At 35.7% G+C, this 15,184-nt stretch overlaps 1 protein-coding gene across 4 annotated transcripts; it reads right to left on the bottom strand.

Moving 5' to 3' along the window:
- Window positions 1-642: 642 nt before the first annotated feature.
- On the bottom strand, window positions 643-13,050 carry LOC112564679 (solute carrier family 28 member 3-like). 4 transcript variants are annotated; one of them, XM_025239665.1, is made up of 14 exons: window positions 12,940-13,050; window positions 10,006-10,182; window positions 9,718-9,843; window positions 9,397-9,500; window positions 8,901-9,139; window positions 8,478-8,619; window positions 7,950-8,141; window positions 7,441-7,602; window positions 6,613-6,738; window positions 6,079-6,209; window positions 5,713-5,881; window positions 4,035-4,217; window positions 3,151-3,331; window positions 643-2,959 (listed from the first exon to the last, which is right to left on the bottom strand). In XM_025239665.1, the coding sequence occupies exons 2-14, from the start codon at window positions 10,160-10,162 to the stop codon at window positions 2,814-2,816; spliced, it is 2,058 nt and encodes a 685-aa protein (XP_025095450.1). In that variant the 5' UTR covers window positions 10,163-10,182; window positions 12,940-13,050; the 3' UTR covers window positions 643-2,813. The 4 variants fall into 4 exon arrangements, with proteins under 4 accessions (XP_025095450.1, XP_025095452.1, XP_025095451.1 ...); XM_025239667.1 differs by having other exon boundaries at window positions 9,397-9,497; XM_025239666.1 differs by lacking the exon at window positions 12,940-13,050 and adding an exon at window positions 10,954-11,334.
- Between the last annotated feature and the right edge of the window lie 2,134 nt (window positions 13,051-15,184).

Below are 15,184 nucleotides of genomic sequence, written 5' to 3'. Positions count from 1 at the left end.
ACTCTTCACTCACAGCTTATAATTCATCGAAACAAGTTTATAAGGGCGGTAAAGTAATGGCACTGGATCCGCTAAAGGCAAGAGGCTAAAACCCCGAGCCAAGTGTATTAATATCTACTAAATACTGTTACGATCAGGTTTCACTTCACCCAAGCACAAATTAATTAATACACGAACAAGCGCCTCTCTGTAACTGTACTAACAAAAGCTTGAGATGGAAGCAGAACCACACAGCGCATGTTGATCTTTGCTGTAAGTGTCCGTCAGTCCTTGCAGTGGTTGTCGCTGTCGTCTTACTCGTCGGTGTATTCCCCCCTCCCATCCTCCATTGCTTCCGGTGGTGTTGACATTACTACAGCAGCAGAGATATTTCACATGGATGCAAACAAATGTTTCTGACCTATCGCTTTGGTCCCCATTCTTAGTACAGTCATATCTTTGACACAGGGTTCATGGCTTCTTCCCCAGATGTAACAATTTTTTTTTTTTGGTTTTATTTTAACAAATGAGAACAGTGGGCAGTGTCAGTTTCTACACATTTCCGTTACAAGGCCATGGTGACACCAGATTACGTAGTTACGAAACTACATTTTCCTTCTAAGCAACATTATTGACAAATAAATACACAAAAAATCAGCACAAAAAGTAATGAAAATTAATATGTACTTAAATTCAAGATCAGAAGTACTGTTCAGGGTTCTTAACAATTTTTCATCTTAAAGACTATAACCATGATAAAAACCAAATGATTATTATAGAAAGAAATATCAATCTGTCATAAAGCTGTAAATTCAATCTAGAAACCTCTGGACAGTCAAAGATAAGTTTATAAGCCAATGGACACACATCCAATAGGAACAAAAAAACAAACAGAAAACAGCAGCAGTAAGAAACAGCCTCTTTTTAGGACAATAAGTAAATGCTGTCTAATAAAGTCAGCAAGCAAACAAAAAAATAAAATAAAACCAGCAAAATAATCAAATGGCACACAAATGCGGTGTACTTTGAAGAATAAGACACCATAAAATACTCAAAAGAAACAATAGGGTGTGTACTAAACTTAAAATCCATTGATGGTCTTCATGTTTAATTTAGGGAACAATAATGTATTGATAAATAAAACATGCAATATTGCTATCTCGCCACTTCTCCAGCCCCTAAAGAAATCCAACTGCTGTCATAAAATGCTTAAATAGCAGAAGCAGCACAAATTTATTTCTACTTACAAATCCAAAACAAGAATAAATAAAATTTTTAATTTATAAATAGAAATCCCTCACTAAGCTAAGGGCATATGATAAAATATATTATTGATTTTGAATATTACACGGTGTTGGCACCTATTGTTTCAGTTATTGGTACTTTGCCCTGGTACACATGACCTATAACTTCCTGTGCATCCTCAGTATATGTGGAATGTTCATTGCAAGCACATTCTTTTTTTCAGTCTTGGATATGTTAATGGGTAGAATATGTGTTAAAATTTGACCAAACTGCCATTACAACTACACCTTCTACCTTCAAGCAAAGAAACCAATATTGCATTTTTTCATATGGCTGTGCTGAGGTTGTAAAATGTTAGTACATAATGCTGCCATTGAGACCATTGAGGAGCTGTATATTTTAGGCTCCCCATGCAATTTTGTGGATTCTATTATTGACAAGATAAATAACCATCTGCAGGTTCAAACATTGCACATAAAGTATATTACCTTTGGTATATTATGAGCACATATGGTGGGATACCTTCACAAAAGTAGCAAGTTAATTCTTTATGTTAAACTAACTTGCACCATGTAGACTGATATTTCTTTGCACATCTACATTTTATATTATGCATGCAAGTCAGCACAAAACACAATGAGCCTGTCTAAAGAGTTGAACAGTTTTGTCCCTGTTCTCTACACCGGGTAAAAGTGAGAAACTATGGAAGCCATTAATTTACAGGTTTACCATCAGATAAAGACACAAACATTTAGTACATTCTTTAAAGGTCAGTTCAAGTGAAAATTATCTTCAAATACCAGACCAGGGCTCACCTCAAAATACTATTTCCCCAAATCTGAGCAAATAACTTGTGAGATACAAGTCTTTGAACACTGTTATTCATCTTCCCTTTGAACAGTAGGTCAAAACTTTAATTCTCAAGATGTCACAATAGTAGGTTTGCTGTATGGCACATCTTCAAAAGCAGGTGCTCTAAGCTCTTGTAGAGGCTGAAATTTTAAGTGACGTCAAAAGAATTTAGGTTGATTTATGTGTACCTTTATTAAAAATTATTTTCAATGCCTTGTTGTCAAAGTAACATTCAGACCAGGACCTATTACATCGCCAACAAGTCTGGGCTTACTCTTTCAACTGGTTACTTGGAAAACATGGAATTTCTTATGAATGACACCTTTTTTTTAATTGCAGATTTTAATTACCCAACTTGACCTTGTCTCATTTAGAAATGAATGTTTCACACAATTTATAGGAAATGCATCACCAACAAAAAGTTGGAACTTCTGGTGCATGGCAGTGGTAAAACTGAGTTTAGTGAAAATCTGAGCATTCATTCTGTGAAACACCTCTCTGTGGCTCAATAAATTTGAACAGTGGTTCATTTTAACATCCCATAAATAATGCCAGAATGTGAAAATAGCACCAGCAATTCAACTGCTAACCTAGTGATATGTGTTGCAACCAATGTCACTCCCTTGTTTAAAAAAAAAAAATCACATACAAACAATGTCAGTGATACAGAAAACATGCATCCTTTTCTGGCATAACTCTCCTTATTTCCTACATTTCATGCTGCTTTTGCCTCTTTTTCATGCAAAAGCCCCAATATTGATTGTAGTAAGCCCCAGTGTAACATCAGTGACATTGTCTTGAAAGACTTGACTTGTTAGGGTTTCATTTCTCATAGCAGACATACAAGCCTCAAGATCTAATGATGCCTCGGGGACCAGCAACCCTGTAACAAAAATCAGAAGATATCTGAATAGTTTATTCTACAAAAATGTTAGAGTCACCAGATCAGCAACTGTTTTAAATAAAATCTTCCAGATTTGAAATAATAAAAACAAGAAACTTAAATATGAGATTATTCAGGGAAAAGAAAAGGCCAGCACACTTCTAAAGTACAAGCAGCTGATTGTATTTTACCTGAAGTGCATGCTGTGATTAAGCAAACAATGACTCCACCAAAGAGCGCCCTCACAACAACATGTGCCATGTCCCTAGTTCGGTCAGGTGCCATGGGTCCGAGACCACCCAGCATTATTCCAATGGAACTCAGGTTGGAAAAGCCGCACAAGGCATATGTGGCAATGGTCACTGATCGTGGCTGTATACACACACACACACACAAAATTTGTTTCTATGCAAATCTAGTATGCTTATTACATAAGTTATATAAATGTTTTGATACAAACATCTGATAAATCATAGTTTTACTAGAAACTTAAATACAGCTTGTCGTCAATCATTTATGTATTTGTGTCTAAAAGCATAACACCTTCTGTCAAGGAGTTTTCAACTCATTCTGGCCCATGCAAGTTTCACTTGTAAATCAGGTGCACTAACCACAAAGCAACAAAGTTTCCACTGTGAATTAAATGCAGTAATTGTCTTTGCTGACCACCAAACTGGTAACGTTAAAGGTCATGTGCCACTCCTCAATCTTAGTTTTTGATTTGTTGTCTTTCTTAGTACAATACCACACACTTTATGGATCACTGTCACATGCAGTATCAGAAAAATATCTTGCAGCTGCTCCTGTTCTTTCTCTAACCTCCAGGGTCCCAGATGAAATAACTCTTATGCTTTACATACTGACCACACAAAACCAGCTACTGCTCTTTTTTTCATTATTTAAAACAGTGCTACTTATCTGTTTCTCAGGCTGCTCTTTTGTTCAAGTACATTGAACTCTCTATTAAAAAATGTTATTGTGATTATTGTTACTGAAAGTGCCTAATCTTCTTTTTAGACACATTAATGCACTGGTTCCAAGAACATTGATAATTCTATTAGTTCACGACACTTACTGACAAAATGTGGTAGTCAAGGTTGCACTCATTCCTTGCCTTGATGAACACAGACAACTTCTCATATGCAACAAATTCGTTAAGGAATGTCTTCACGGCAATTAGCTCTGCCACCTGACCAGCATCCTCCCACCGGACACCCATCAGGTAGACCAAGGGCATTAACAGGTAGTGACAGATTTTCTGAAAAGATAAAACTTCATGATTTTATGGCATACATTTACAGGTGAAATCACACTTTGCATGTGTGAAATTTAACACAGCATAGATGCATCAGTTTGTTGAAGATTGTGATGTGCCTGGATGCAGCTGATGCACCCAACAAATGTTAAATGTTATTCTTTTCATTTTAATTGTTCTTCTTTTCATTGAATACTAAGGGAAATTTATATAGCGCATTTCCAGATTTAATAGACGCCTCAATGCCCTTTACATGAGAAAGGGTAAAAAATGTTCAAAACACACACATATGGACACAGTCTAATATATGTCAGCAAATAACAACAAAATAAAAACTCAAAGGAAAGACTATAATTTAGCTGTGCTGTTGCTGACGTCAAAAATATTTGTGAGCGGTTAAAGCTATAAAGAAGTAAAAAAAGTTGCATTGGAAAACTGAATTTTTTTCTCTACTTAATATTTCAATCAGCTTATATTTGTCTTTTTCAAATTTATTCTTTTGTGGTGAATGAAACAGCTCAACATAATGGCAATGGTAAAGCAGATATCTGCATGAACAGTGTACAGCTCCAATAAGTAAGCAGCTTTAAGTATTATGTTGCCACCCTTTCCAAAGGAAGGCAAAGGAGTGAGGTGGTGATTCCGTGCAGGACCTGTTCCCCAGGCCCAGTCAAGGTATAAATGAGTCATAATTGAATGAATATGTTTTCTGACAGTGAGGTACAGCAAAGTCAGAATTAATATGTACCTTGTAATTGCCTCATTCTGCATTATCTTGATTCACAAAGATAATTTTAGTTATCAAGTGATGAAATTAATAACAAGTTTTATTGGGTTTTTTTTAGTCTTTTTTCTTTATTTATATTACATATGTACCAAGCACCAACTGTCGCTCTTTTTTGAATAGTTTTAAGTATGCTGATATGTATAAATTTTTTGCAAAAATAAAACTTTTTATGAATTCAATGTCTACTTATTCTAATAATGAAAACACATTTGAAATTATAATTTTGATGAAAAGTCATTAATATAACTCTTCCATTATCCTTTATAGTCAGGTTATAAAAGATATCTGATGACAGAAAATACTGACCATTCCTGTGAGATTAAAAAATAAAGCTAAATTCAGTATGAAGAAACTATAGTTTGTATGTGATTATGGGTACATCAGACATTTCTTTTCAAGAGTTTTCAATTTTCTTGTGGAGAGCTGAGAAAAAAAATGCTGCAAGCAAAGAGAATCAAATCACTGGTTTTCAAGTTTGTGAGAACATTCGCTCCCAAACGTCTGGCAGAAATGAACAGTCTTTAAATTTACCTAATATCATGACATATTTGCTTAAAAATTAAAATGATGCGGACAGTCTAATAGCAGACTAGATGCACTCAAGTAATATAATTTGATTTATAAAGTTTACCCAATACCCCAGGATAAACTTGTTTGAAGACAGTGGCCAGCATGGGATACAAATGGACATGCAAAAATAAAAGTGCTCACCTCAAAGGAAAGGTCAGGGAGGCAGACAAACCCACCAAGCCATGCAATGACAGCATTGGCAAATGCCAACAAAGCAATGAATGCAATTAGGTTGGCTGCAATGTTCGCCACCAATGCTATGGACTGTGATGCGCCTGCTGCCGCTGCCTCCAGCAAGTTTGAGTACTTCCTGCTTCGACATAAACAAGCAGATGTGACATGCTGAAATGAAATGCAGTAAACTGCATTTTTAATTTTTGGTTGTTTGTAATGTAACTGATAACAGCTGCCTACAAATAATATAAAATTTCTACTTTGCATTTCAAGAAAATAAATTGTTTGCATTCTTCTGTAAGGTATCAATGGCCTATATGAACAAGGTCATACCCTTTTGTCTTCACCACAGCATTCACATTTGAGATCTTGCTCTTTTCTGTCTCTGGATATAATAGTTTTGACACAGCCAGGGAACAGGGTGCATTCATGACAGATGCACATAGCAGATGCTCTGCAGGAATCTTTAAGAACAAAATCCAAATAAAACTACTTGTAGAAAATAGATGACTGAATTATCTACTAAATAACCTAGAGAACTGAATCTTTTGCATGTCACCTTAAGTAAAACAATAAGCTGAAGGATAAATGACGGAAAATATGTTTTCAAAAATTGATATGACTGATTATATGACTGGAAATACAGAACACAAATCATCAAATCTTTCAGAATATCGTCATATCTTTATGAAATTATTTATAAACAATATCCCAAATAAATAACTGGAAAATTCTACACAGTTGCAACAATTCACCAAGATTTGGAGCTTTTTTTACTTTTCTCTTTACTGCTTGATAGCACATTAAAATGAGGTAAGTAAATAGCTCATGACAACTTTATAAAATATGTCACAGCAGTTAACTTACTCCAAACTTAATATATGCTGCCAGAACACCCCCTGCAATGGTGGCAAATCCACCAACCATAACAGCATGGAGCTCAGACTTGGTCATCAGTGACAAGAAGGGTCTGATCATGATAGGTGCTTCCGTCTGCAGCAATATCATAAGCGGAGATGGATGAGAATAAAACAATAACAAACTTTCCAAAGCTTAATGAGTTTTGTAAGTTTAATAAGGCAAGAAAATAAATTTTGACTCTGAAATTAATTATTTCCAAGTTAACAAATGATGACACAAAAACATTGTAATAATCTAGATCTTACTGGCATTGATACTTTCTAACCTAACCTAACCCACATGAAGCAAAAAAATAATCACTGAGTTTTATCGGACAGAAATATTGCACAAAAAACATAAGAGGGCTCAAGATCTCAAGAAAATTGCCACTGAGGTCTGAAAATGTTTAAGAGTTAAGATGGAAGTGTCATTGAATACGACATTTAGAATTAATAAAAAGACATGAATGCTAATGTTATGACATTGTTATCAAATGTCAATGACACATTATTTGATGCAGAAAACATGACACTAATAATTCAAGCAATTTTCTGGTTACAGAAATCTAGATCATGATAATATTGACACATGCACATTGTTATGTACTCTCTTCAGTGACAAGCCAATAAGACTTCTAATTTATTTTTATCAGATCTAAACCAATCCAATCATTATAAGTGGGTGTCTCTAAAAATCCCTTCATTTTATGATTAACACTAAGACAGATTTCTATAACTAATGCACAGATATTATCTAGGACTGGCAAACTTCACTAACACAAGAGCTTATCCTAACCTGGCCGACAAAAATGTTGCCTGCTGCACAGAGTGATTCTGCTGCGGTGGTACCCAGTGTACAGCGCATGACTAGTGCAATCTTGCCGATGATGGCCTGCATGATGCCTAGGTGATACAACATTGTAATAACACAGCTGAAAAACATGACGACAGGCAACACCTGCAATAGAAGCAACAGCTTTTGATTCACAGGGTGATGGACAGGAAAGAAAAAAGTGAAGAAGGTAAGAAGGAAAAAATGAAGGGACATTAGTCATTGAAATACTGACTAGTCACCAAATCTCTATTTCTTTAAATTAAAATATGTGTATATTGCTCTCCCTACAGTTGAACTTTCATATTTTAAAAAAAAGTGGATGCAGAGGTGTGCAAAAATGTAAAATGACATAAAAAGGGTGCAAAAAACAAAACACAGCAACCCAAAATTATATACACTTTCCACACACAAAAATCATTCATACATGCAATACAGAAGATTTGTAGTGGACGTATTATCTGCCAACATACTTGCATCACGAAGATGTGGTCTGTGAATTTATCACCAAAGACAAATCTGGATCCAATATCAGTGAATGCAAGAAATTTACGAGCTTCCTCTCCCATGAAACGGAACATATTGTAGCCCATTTCCCACTTGAGAATCAGAGCAGCGAAGTAAAACTGCAGAATGAAGCCACCAATCACAGGACGCCAGTTCACCTGAAAGCCACCAAACCCATTAAACTGATTTACACATTCTACCAATTTCTCACTCACTCTCCATCTCACACACAGGTGCCATTCAAATTGTTTATAGAAAAGTACTTCAAAAAGAAGAGCAGGATAGGAGAAATAAAAACAAAAATCAAGGGATTTACATTTATGGAGGGTGAGATGTAAAGGGAGCTAATTTTAGGAAGAAAAGCAAGATTAATACATGGCTATCAATTTCATAGTGGGAGGATTCCAGTCAGGATTGGTAAAGCCACCTCTATGCTACAACAAACATAGGTTAATCACACTTACTACTGATAGGCTAATCCAACTTTAACTTACTCTTGTTGGATGTGCAGAGAAGATGAAGAGTAAAAGAAAGAAGGTGGCCAAGCCTGCGAGAGACAGGAGGTTCCTTGGATGGTTGTAGACAGTGCCAATGATAATGGCAACAATGCCTGCCAGAGGCACAACCACCACCACCCTGAAACAGAACATGCACCTAATTAAATTTCTTGTCACTGGCTTTTAAAAACCTTTTGCTCAATGATTGCCATGCAAAAAGGTATACTATACGGCTTTAATACTTTCAATGACTGAATGATTGTGGAAGCTGCTGCATCTTCCTTTAGCACACTCTACTACTTTCCACATATGGTCTTATAATAAGCTAATCAGCTTATGAACCCAACTGTTTCCCCCTTAACCCTTTGTGCCAAAGCTAGTTCCTTGCTCTATCACTCAAGCAGTCTTTCTTATTCTCACCATTTCAGAAAATTCCAATGACGTCTGATGACCGTATGTACAGGCACCAGCACTTTCTGCTGAATGTCATGACCAAAGTGGGAAGACATGAATGTCATGACACCCAAAAACAGACCCACACAGGTCACAGCAACAAGAGGTGTTATGTCACGACGCTCTGGGCAGAAGTCAATGATGTGGAACACAATGGATGCAGCAAAGTAAGCGAAGCACAAAGCAACCACTACAGCTACAAACACCTGGCAAAAATAATAAAACCAAAACTTTCATAGTCAGATTTGATATTTTTTAATAATCTTGTCAAATTGCATCACAGGCATGGATTCGATAGTTTTCAGTAACAGATCTATGGAGAAAAAAAAAAAAAAATGCCTCTCTTTTTCTCACACACCAACAATTACAGACACACTAGCAAATATAGTCTTCATTTCCAAATTGATAGGTACAAAAGAATATTTCACTGACTAAATTTAAAAAAAAAAAAAAAAACCCTCACCTTTTTTAGCATAGAAGACTTGTCTAAAAAGAAGCTTGAAATAGAGGAGTGGATGGAAATTAACCATGATGCAGTGCTGGTGATATCTGATTCTTCTGTCTCTGCTGAGAAGAAATGATCAATTCACAAAATAAAACTAAACAAAAATGAATTTAAAAAAAAAAAAAAAAAAAAAAAAAAGAAGCGTACAAAAAGATTACCGAGGACAATGTTTGAAGTCATGAAGACATTTTAAATTAACTATGTGCCAGAATAGGTGGCAAGAATATAATACTACTCTCTCTTGAAACATAAGTAAGGCAGGTTGGTTGTGATTCTTACTTATTATGGTGTTGCTGTTATCATTATCTAACATTTTTTCACACTCTGCTGCTGTCTCATTAAGCTCAATGATGACTCCAGAATCATCTGGCACCATAGGCCTTTTGACTTGTGAGCTTGTGAATTCTGTAAGTAATAAATTTTTTTAAAAACACACACACAAAATATAAGAATCACTTTAAAAAATACAAGCAATAAAATCAACAAAACTGATAATTTTCTGAGACAGTATGTTCATAAACATTAATATGGAGAGTATATAAACATAAACCCGTGCAAGGACCTCACCATCATCAAGAGTGATGCTGGTTGTTTGAGTGCAGTTGTCACCACCTTCAGCACTCAGCATATTCTCATGCTCTGCTGTTTCATCAAGCTCGATGCTGACTCTAGAGTCATCAGAAGTTCCATGCTTTTTGGCTGGTGTGCTTGTGGCAAATGGCATCCTTGACAAAAATTATTGCCCTGTTTCACAAAAAAAAAATGAGTTGTGATCAAATCACTTTTCAGTTTGTTGTCTTTCACAAAAAATCTATTGCATGGATAGGAGTATCCTGGCAGGGCAGGAATTTCATACCAGCAAATTCTGTTTCCACTTGCTCTCTTTTGTCATCTTTATCATTATCATCAGTATTATGTCACCCATCAGGCAGGTGTGAAAAAAATACTATGTACAAACCTGTCTGGGGCTTGGAAATGGAGACAAAGGGCTTTATAATCTCTATATAGTTGTGATCAAGATGCTGCTAACAACAACAAAATTGTTGTTAAGTCTGTTGATGTTTCTAAAGTAAGCGCAATTGTTAAAGTTATTTAATGCTCTAGATAAAGTATAGCAACAATTTACACTACCCCACACAGACACAACATGGATTTTAAAAAATGGCTATTCCAATAATGACATCTTTATTTTACTGCTGTCGTTGCTGCTAAAGGTTTTAACTGATCGTTCTATGTCCTGCTATTTTCTTTAAAATGCTGTCAGAAAATAATTCTTTTAGTCTGTGATGACTAATTTGCCTAAGACTGTGCTTCGCGATGTTGAACGCTACAGCGAGCACGCCAATCGGCTCAAAGCATTCGAGTGTCTGGCAGCTGAAAATCTGCGATCTCACAAAACGACAAAATCACGGCTTTATCTATCAAACACCACAGGTCACTCATCAAAATACCCCATCACCATTTTATGCTGTTTCCCCAACAAATCCATTGAAAAACTGCCACACCATAACTCACCTTTCAAATCAGATCGAACCTTTTTAGTCTTTTAGAACCGACAATATCGTTTCCTCTCAACTGATGTCGACTTGCCTGCTAAGCAGGCTAAAAGGGAAATGAAAGGTAGATGAATTTTAAAACAAATCTCAGCCGATCTTAGAATGCACCGGCTTATAAAGCCCTCGAGTTGCTTGCCTGACATGTGCGCCAGACTGATGACGCAAGGCTGCGGAGCGGGGGTGGCAGAATCGGGGTTGAAAGAGAAAAAAAAAAAACAACAACCCACCCGGCACAGCAGCCATCACCCTATTATAGCCTCCGAAGATTTTGTACCGTACGTTTATAAAGCTTACATTTAATTAATCAACAACTGTCTCCTGGGACTAATAATTTTTACTTTCGTTAGGACCGATTCTCGAAATGAGCAAGAAAATCGAAGTGTGAAAGCACGGATCGAGTTCCGAGGTGAAAGGGTGCGGCAGTCGGCATGCACGTGTCGACACAAGCGCGCGTGTACACGCTGGATTGCTGTACACAAAATCATTACAAGAAAGCGTTGCTCACGGAAAGTTTCAAAATACATTTAACTCTTTCAAATCATTGTAATTATTTTCTCACTGGCAATCATGCAAGTGTGTCATGTCATGATCTTATTTTTTAGTTTAAATACAGAATGGCACTAAATATACAACTGCCTCAACCCACCTATGTCAATGACAAAGACAATTCTTTATTTACGAGAGGTAAAATAATAATTTTTTTTTTTATTTAGCCCTCATCCTTTAAAGGGAAGAAAATTAACTACCTAAATGAAGTCATTAAGAATTGTAGAATAAATTGTAGTAAACATAAAGGAAGGTGGATATGTACAAAAGTGGTGGTTAAGAAAAAAAAAATGTATAAATTTAAAAGGTTTCCTGGAGTTCTGAGGAATCTCTAGAAGCCTCATCTACATGTCTTGAAAGTATTTAGAAAGCAGTTCAGGGAGGTCGATTTGGAGAGGAATTATAAGGCTGTTCCATAGCACGCTTCCTGAGTATTTCAGACTTGATTTTAAAAGGTCTAGTCTAGGAATGGGAATATTCAGTTTTCGAGAGGTTCTAGAGTTACTGGAGGAAAATAGTAGATATCGAGTCTTTGCGATAGTTTTTACCCGTCAGTATTTTATGCATGAAATATCTACCCTCTCTGATATAACTACCTATACAGAAGTTTTTTCAAAATCTAGAATAAAACAACACATATATGGTACAAAGGCCAATTATATATACAGTTCACCGCTACGGCGGACTTGACAGCTTTCTAAGCAGTAATAGCAAGCGGTGGCAGCAGGAAAAGAGGGCACCAGCATAGTATACCACGAACTCAAGCTTGGACGGCCTCACAGATTAAAACTTTGAGAAACTGTTCACCACCAAAACTTGACAAACTTCCTAAACACCAACAACAAATGAGAGCACAAACAAGCCTAGACAACACCACAAAACTGCGAAGATCACTCAACGGTATCGCCGATTGTGTTGCCTGCATACATTACTTTCGTAACAAAATTATGTTTATCTTGCTGTACAATTCAAACAAATAAAGTCAACATTCACCAAAAGCAGCAGCACGCTTTAAGTCGCTGTAATGGTGAGAACGGAACAGTGCAATTCAATCATAATGAACTGTATGTCGATCGAGGAAACATTAAAAGCCAATCGAGATGGAAATCTCTTTACCTGTAGTATATGTTTAGGTATAAAAGTGAACGGAAATCAATTTATATGACAGCAGCATAATCAAAATTACATTCATCGGTCACAATTAGTGTAAACCGCCAAAAAGATACCTAACTCGACGCGGTGGTCAATACTCTTTTCGTTTCTCTTGATCGTCGTGGTTACACTAAATAAGCTTTAGTACGCTCCAAAAAACAAATATCCCTATCTTTCGTCATATTTTAGGTGCCACATGCACCGTATCAAAATAATTATTTTAGAATAACGGTAAAAATGTACTTACAATTTAATTATAACCAAATTAAGAGTGTTTGATCAAGTCCTGCTGCTTTACGCGCTCAAATACACGCGCCTTTTTTCTGTAAGCCTCGGTTTCGTAACACTACGCACTTGTGTTACACAGCCTCTACACATCCATGGTAACGCTATAAATAGTACTCGGCACTCATGGTGCATAGCGTGCACCAGTTATTAAGACAAATAATCAAAATACACCTGTTCTGGGGCAGCTTTCTATAGGCTGATCTAAGACCGCATGTAGACTTAAATACAAATATTTTTAAAGTTGTTTGGGTGAGGTTTTTTTTTCCTAATGAAAGAGGATCGAGGGTTTTTTGTGTACATTATTGTTAGGATAACCCTGTCCACAATTAAGCATAGAACCTTGTAGATTTAGGAGTAGATTTAATTTATTTGTTGTTGGGATGAGACATGATATGTGAGTAAAATAAAAAAATTAAATTCATTTTTAAAACTATGGCACCTAACGCTGCACAAATTATTATAATGGGAATACTTTTTTAAAATTTTTTCACCAGTATTCTGGTAAGTCGAACTTAAGTGAAAGTGTGTTTTAAGCTACTGCGTAAAGATTGGGAGTGAGGAGGACTGATGCATGTGAGGTACAAGAGAATTCCAAATTTTAGGTGCCTTATACTGAAAGGACATTATGCCAAAGATTTGACAAATATATATACTGAAAGGACATTATGCCAAAGATTTGACAAATACAAGGAACAATGACAGCCTTTTCCAAACTTGACATCAAACTTCTAGGAAAATCACAGGCTGTACAAGAGTGACAAGTACAAAAGAAGGCTAGCTTGAAAATGACAAAATACAAACATCGCTAGTTTTTACTTAATCCTTTGCTTAACAATTAACCAGTGCAGCTGTTTTATTGGTGATAACATATAAGCCATTTCTTCTTAGAGCACACCAGGTGGCAACCTTCTCAGTCACAAATGTCCAGATAATGATAAGTTATTCAGTTCCAGACAAGGTGTCTGACAGAGGTGGGAAATAAGCTAGTTTAATGGAAAGTTTGAAATCTCTGATGGAGGAGATTTAAATGATACTAAGGTGTGAGATTTTCATGAAAGTTCAGGAAATTAGCAAGAAATAATGGTGAAAATATACTAAATAAAACTAAAACTCTATTATCATACATTGCTTTAACAGCTCTCATTAATTTACCCTTTACTCTATTTTTTAACAAAATAGCCAACGACAAATTCCTTTTAATTGAATCAAAAACCATTTTATAGTCAATGAATGCCCAATACATTTACAGTTCATTGCAAATTGCTTTTGTATACATACCAACAGTGTAAACATGTGATCAACAGTTGAATACCTCCTTTAAATCCTGCTTGACATTTTCCAATATTATTTTCTTCTACCCACTGTTTTAACTACTATTTAATACATATATATCCACACACCTTACTACCAAATTCACACAGTTGAATTTCTCTATAATTACTAGGGTTGCTTCTGTCACCTTTTTTTTTTTTTTTTTGTTAAGTGGTAGAATAATTGATTCAATCCATTTTTCAGGACATGCATCTTTATCCCATCTGGTCCAGTAGCTTTTTTATTCTTTAATTTTCTAAAATCTAGTGCAATTTATTATTTTGAAATTGGGCGGTTAAAAGCTTTCTCCCTATCATCTACCACACTTCTTCATATAGTTATCTACCTCCTTGTCAAACACCTTAGTCAAGTGCTGGAACCAAATATCAACTGAAATATCATTTTTATAAGTATTTAACTTTGAAGAGATTTTCTTCAAATTATCCAAGAAAGTATACTGATCATGAATAGATGCTGTCAATTTATGGATAATACCATCATTAAAATTCTTTCTTCTTTGTTCTGAGAAGTTTTTTTCTATTCATTGCTGGGCTTACAGTATGTCTGTCTCCAACATGTGATCTCCAAACATGATTTATCAAACTATTGGAGGGCCTATAAAACCAAGGACGTGTCTAGGATATTAGTTCGTGATAAAACAAACCTCCAACCATTTAGCAGTACTTTTGATTCACTCACAGAGTATTCAGCAACTTTGATTCAAGTAGATGGCAGTGAAAAACTGAAAATATCGAAAATTTGATCCTTTCCTTTAAATTTTATTGATTGAAAGCATTTTATGAGAAAACCCGAATAGACAAATGGTTTGAAAGACGAACACAATGCCTTTCTTCTGCAACGCAGCAAGGATCTTTATATAATCTGACCGTACG

Source organism: Pomacea canaliculata, linkage group LG5 (genome assembly GCF_003073045.1).
Source record: "Pomacea canaliculata isolate SZHN2017 linkage group LG5, ASM307304v1, whole genome shotgun sequence".
NCBI lineage: Eukaryota > Metazoa > Mollusca > Gastropoda > Architaenioglossa > Ampullariidae > Pomacea > Pomacea canaliculata.
The sequence above is the reverse complement of the archived record's forward strand: the minus strand, read 5'-3'. Positions and strand labels throughout refer to the sequence as shown.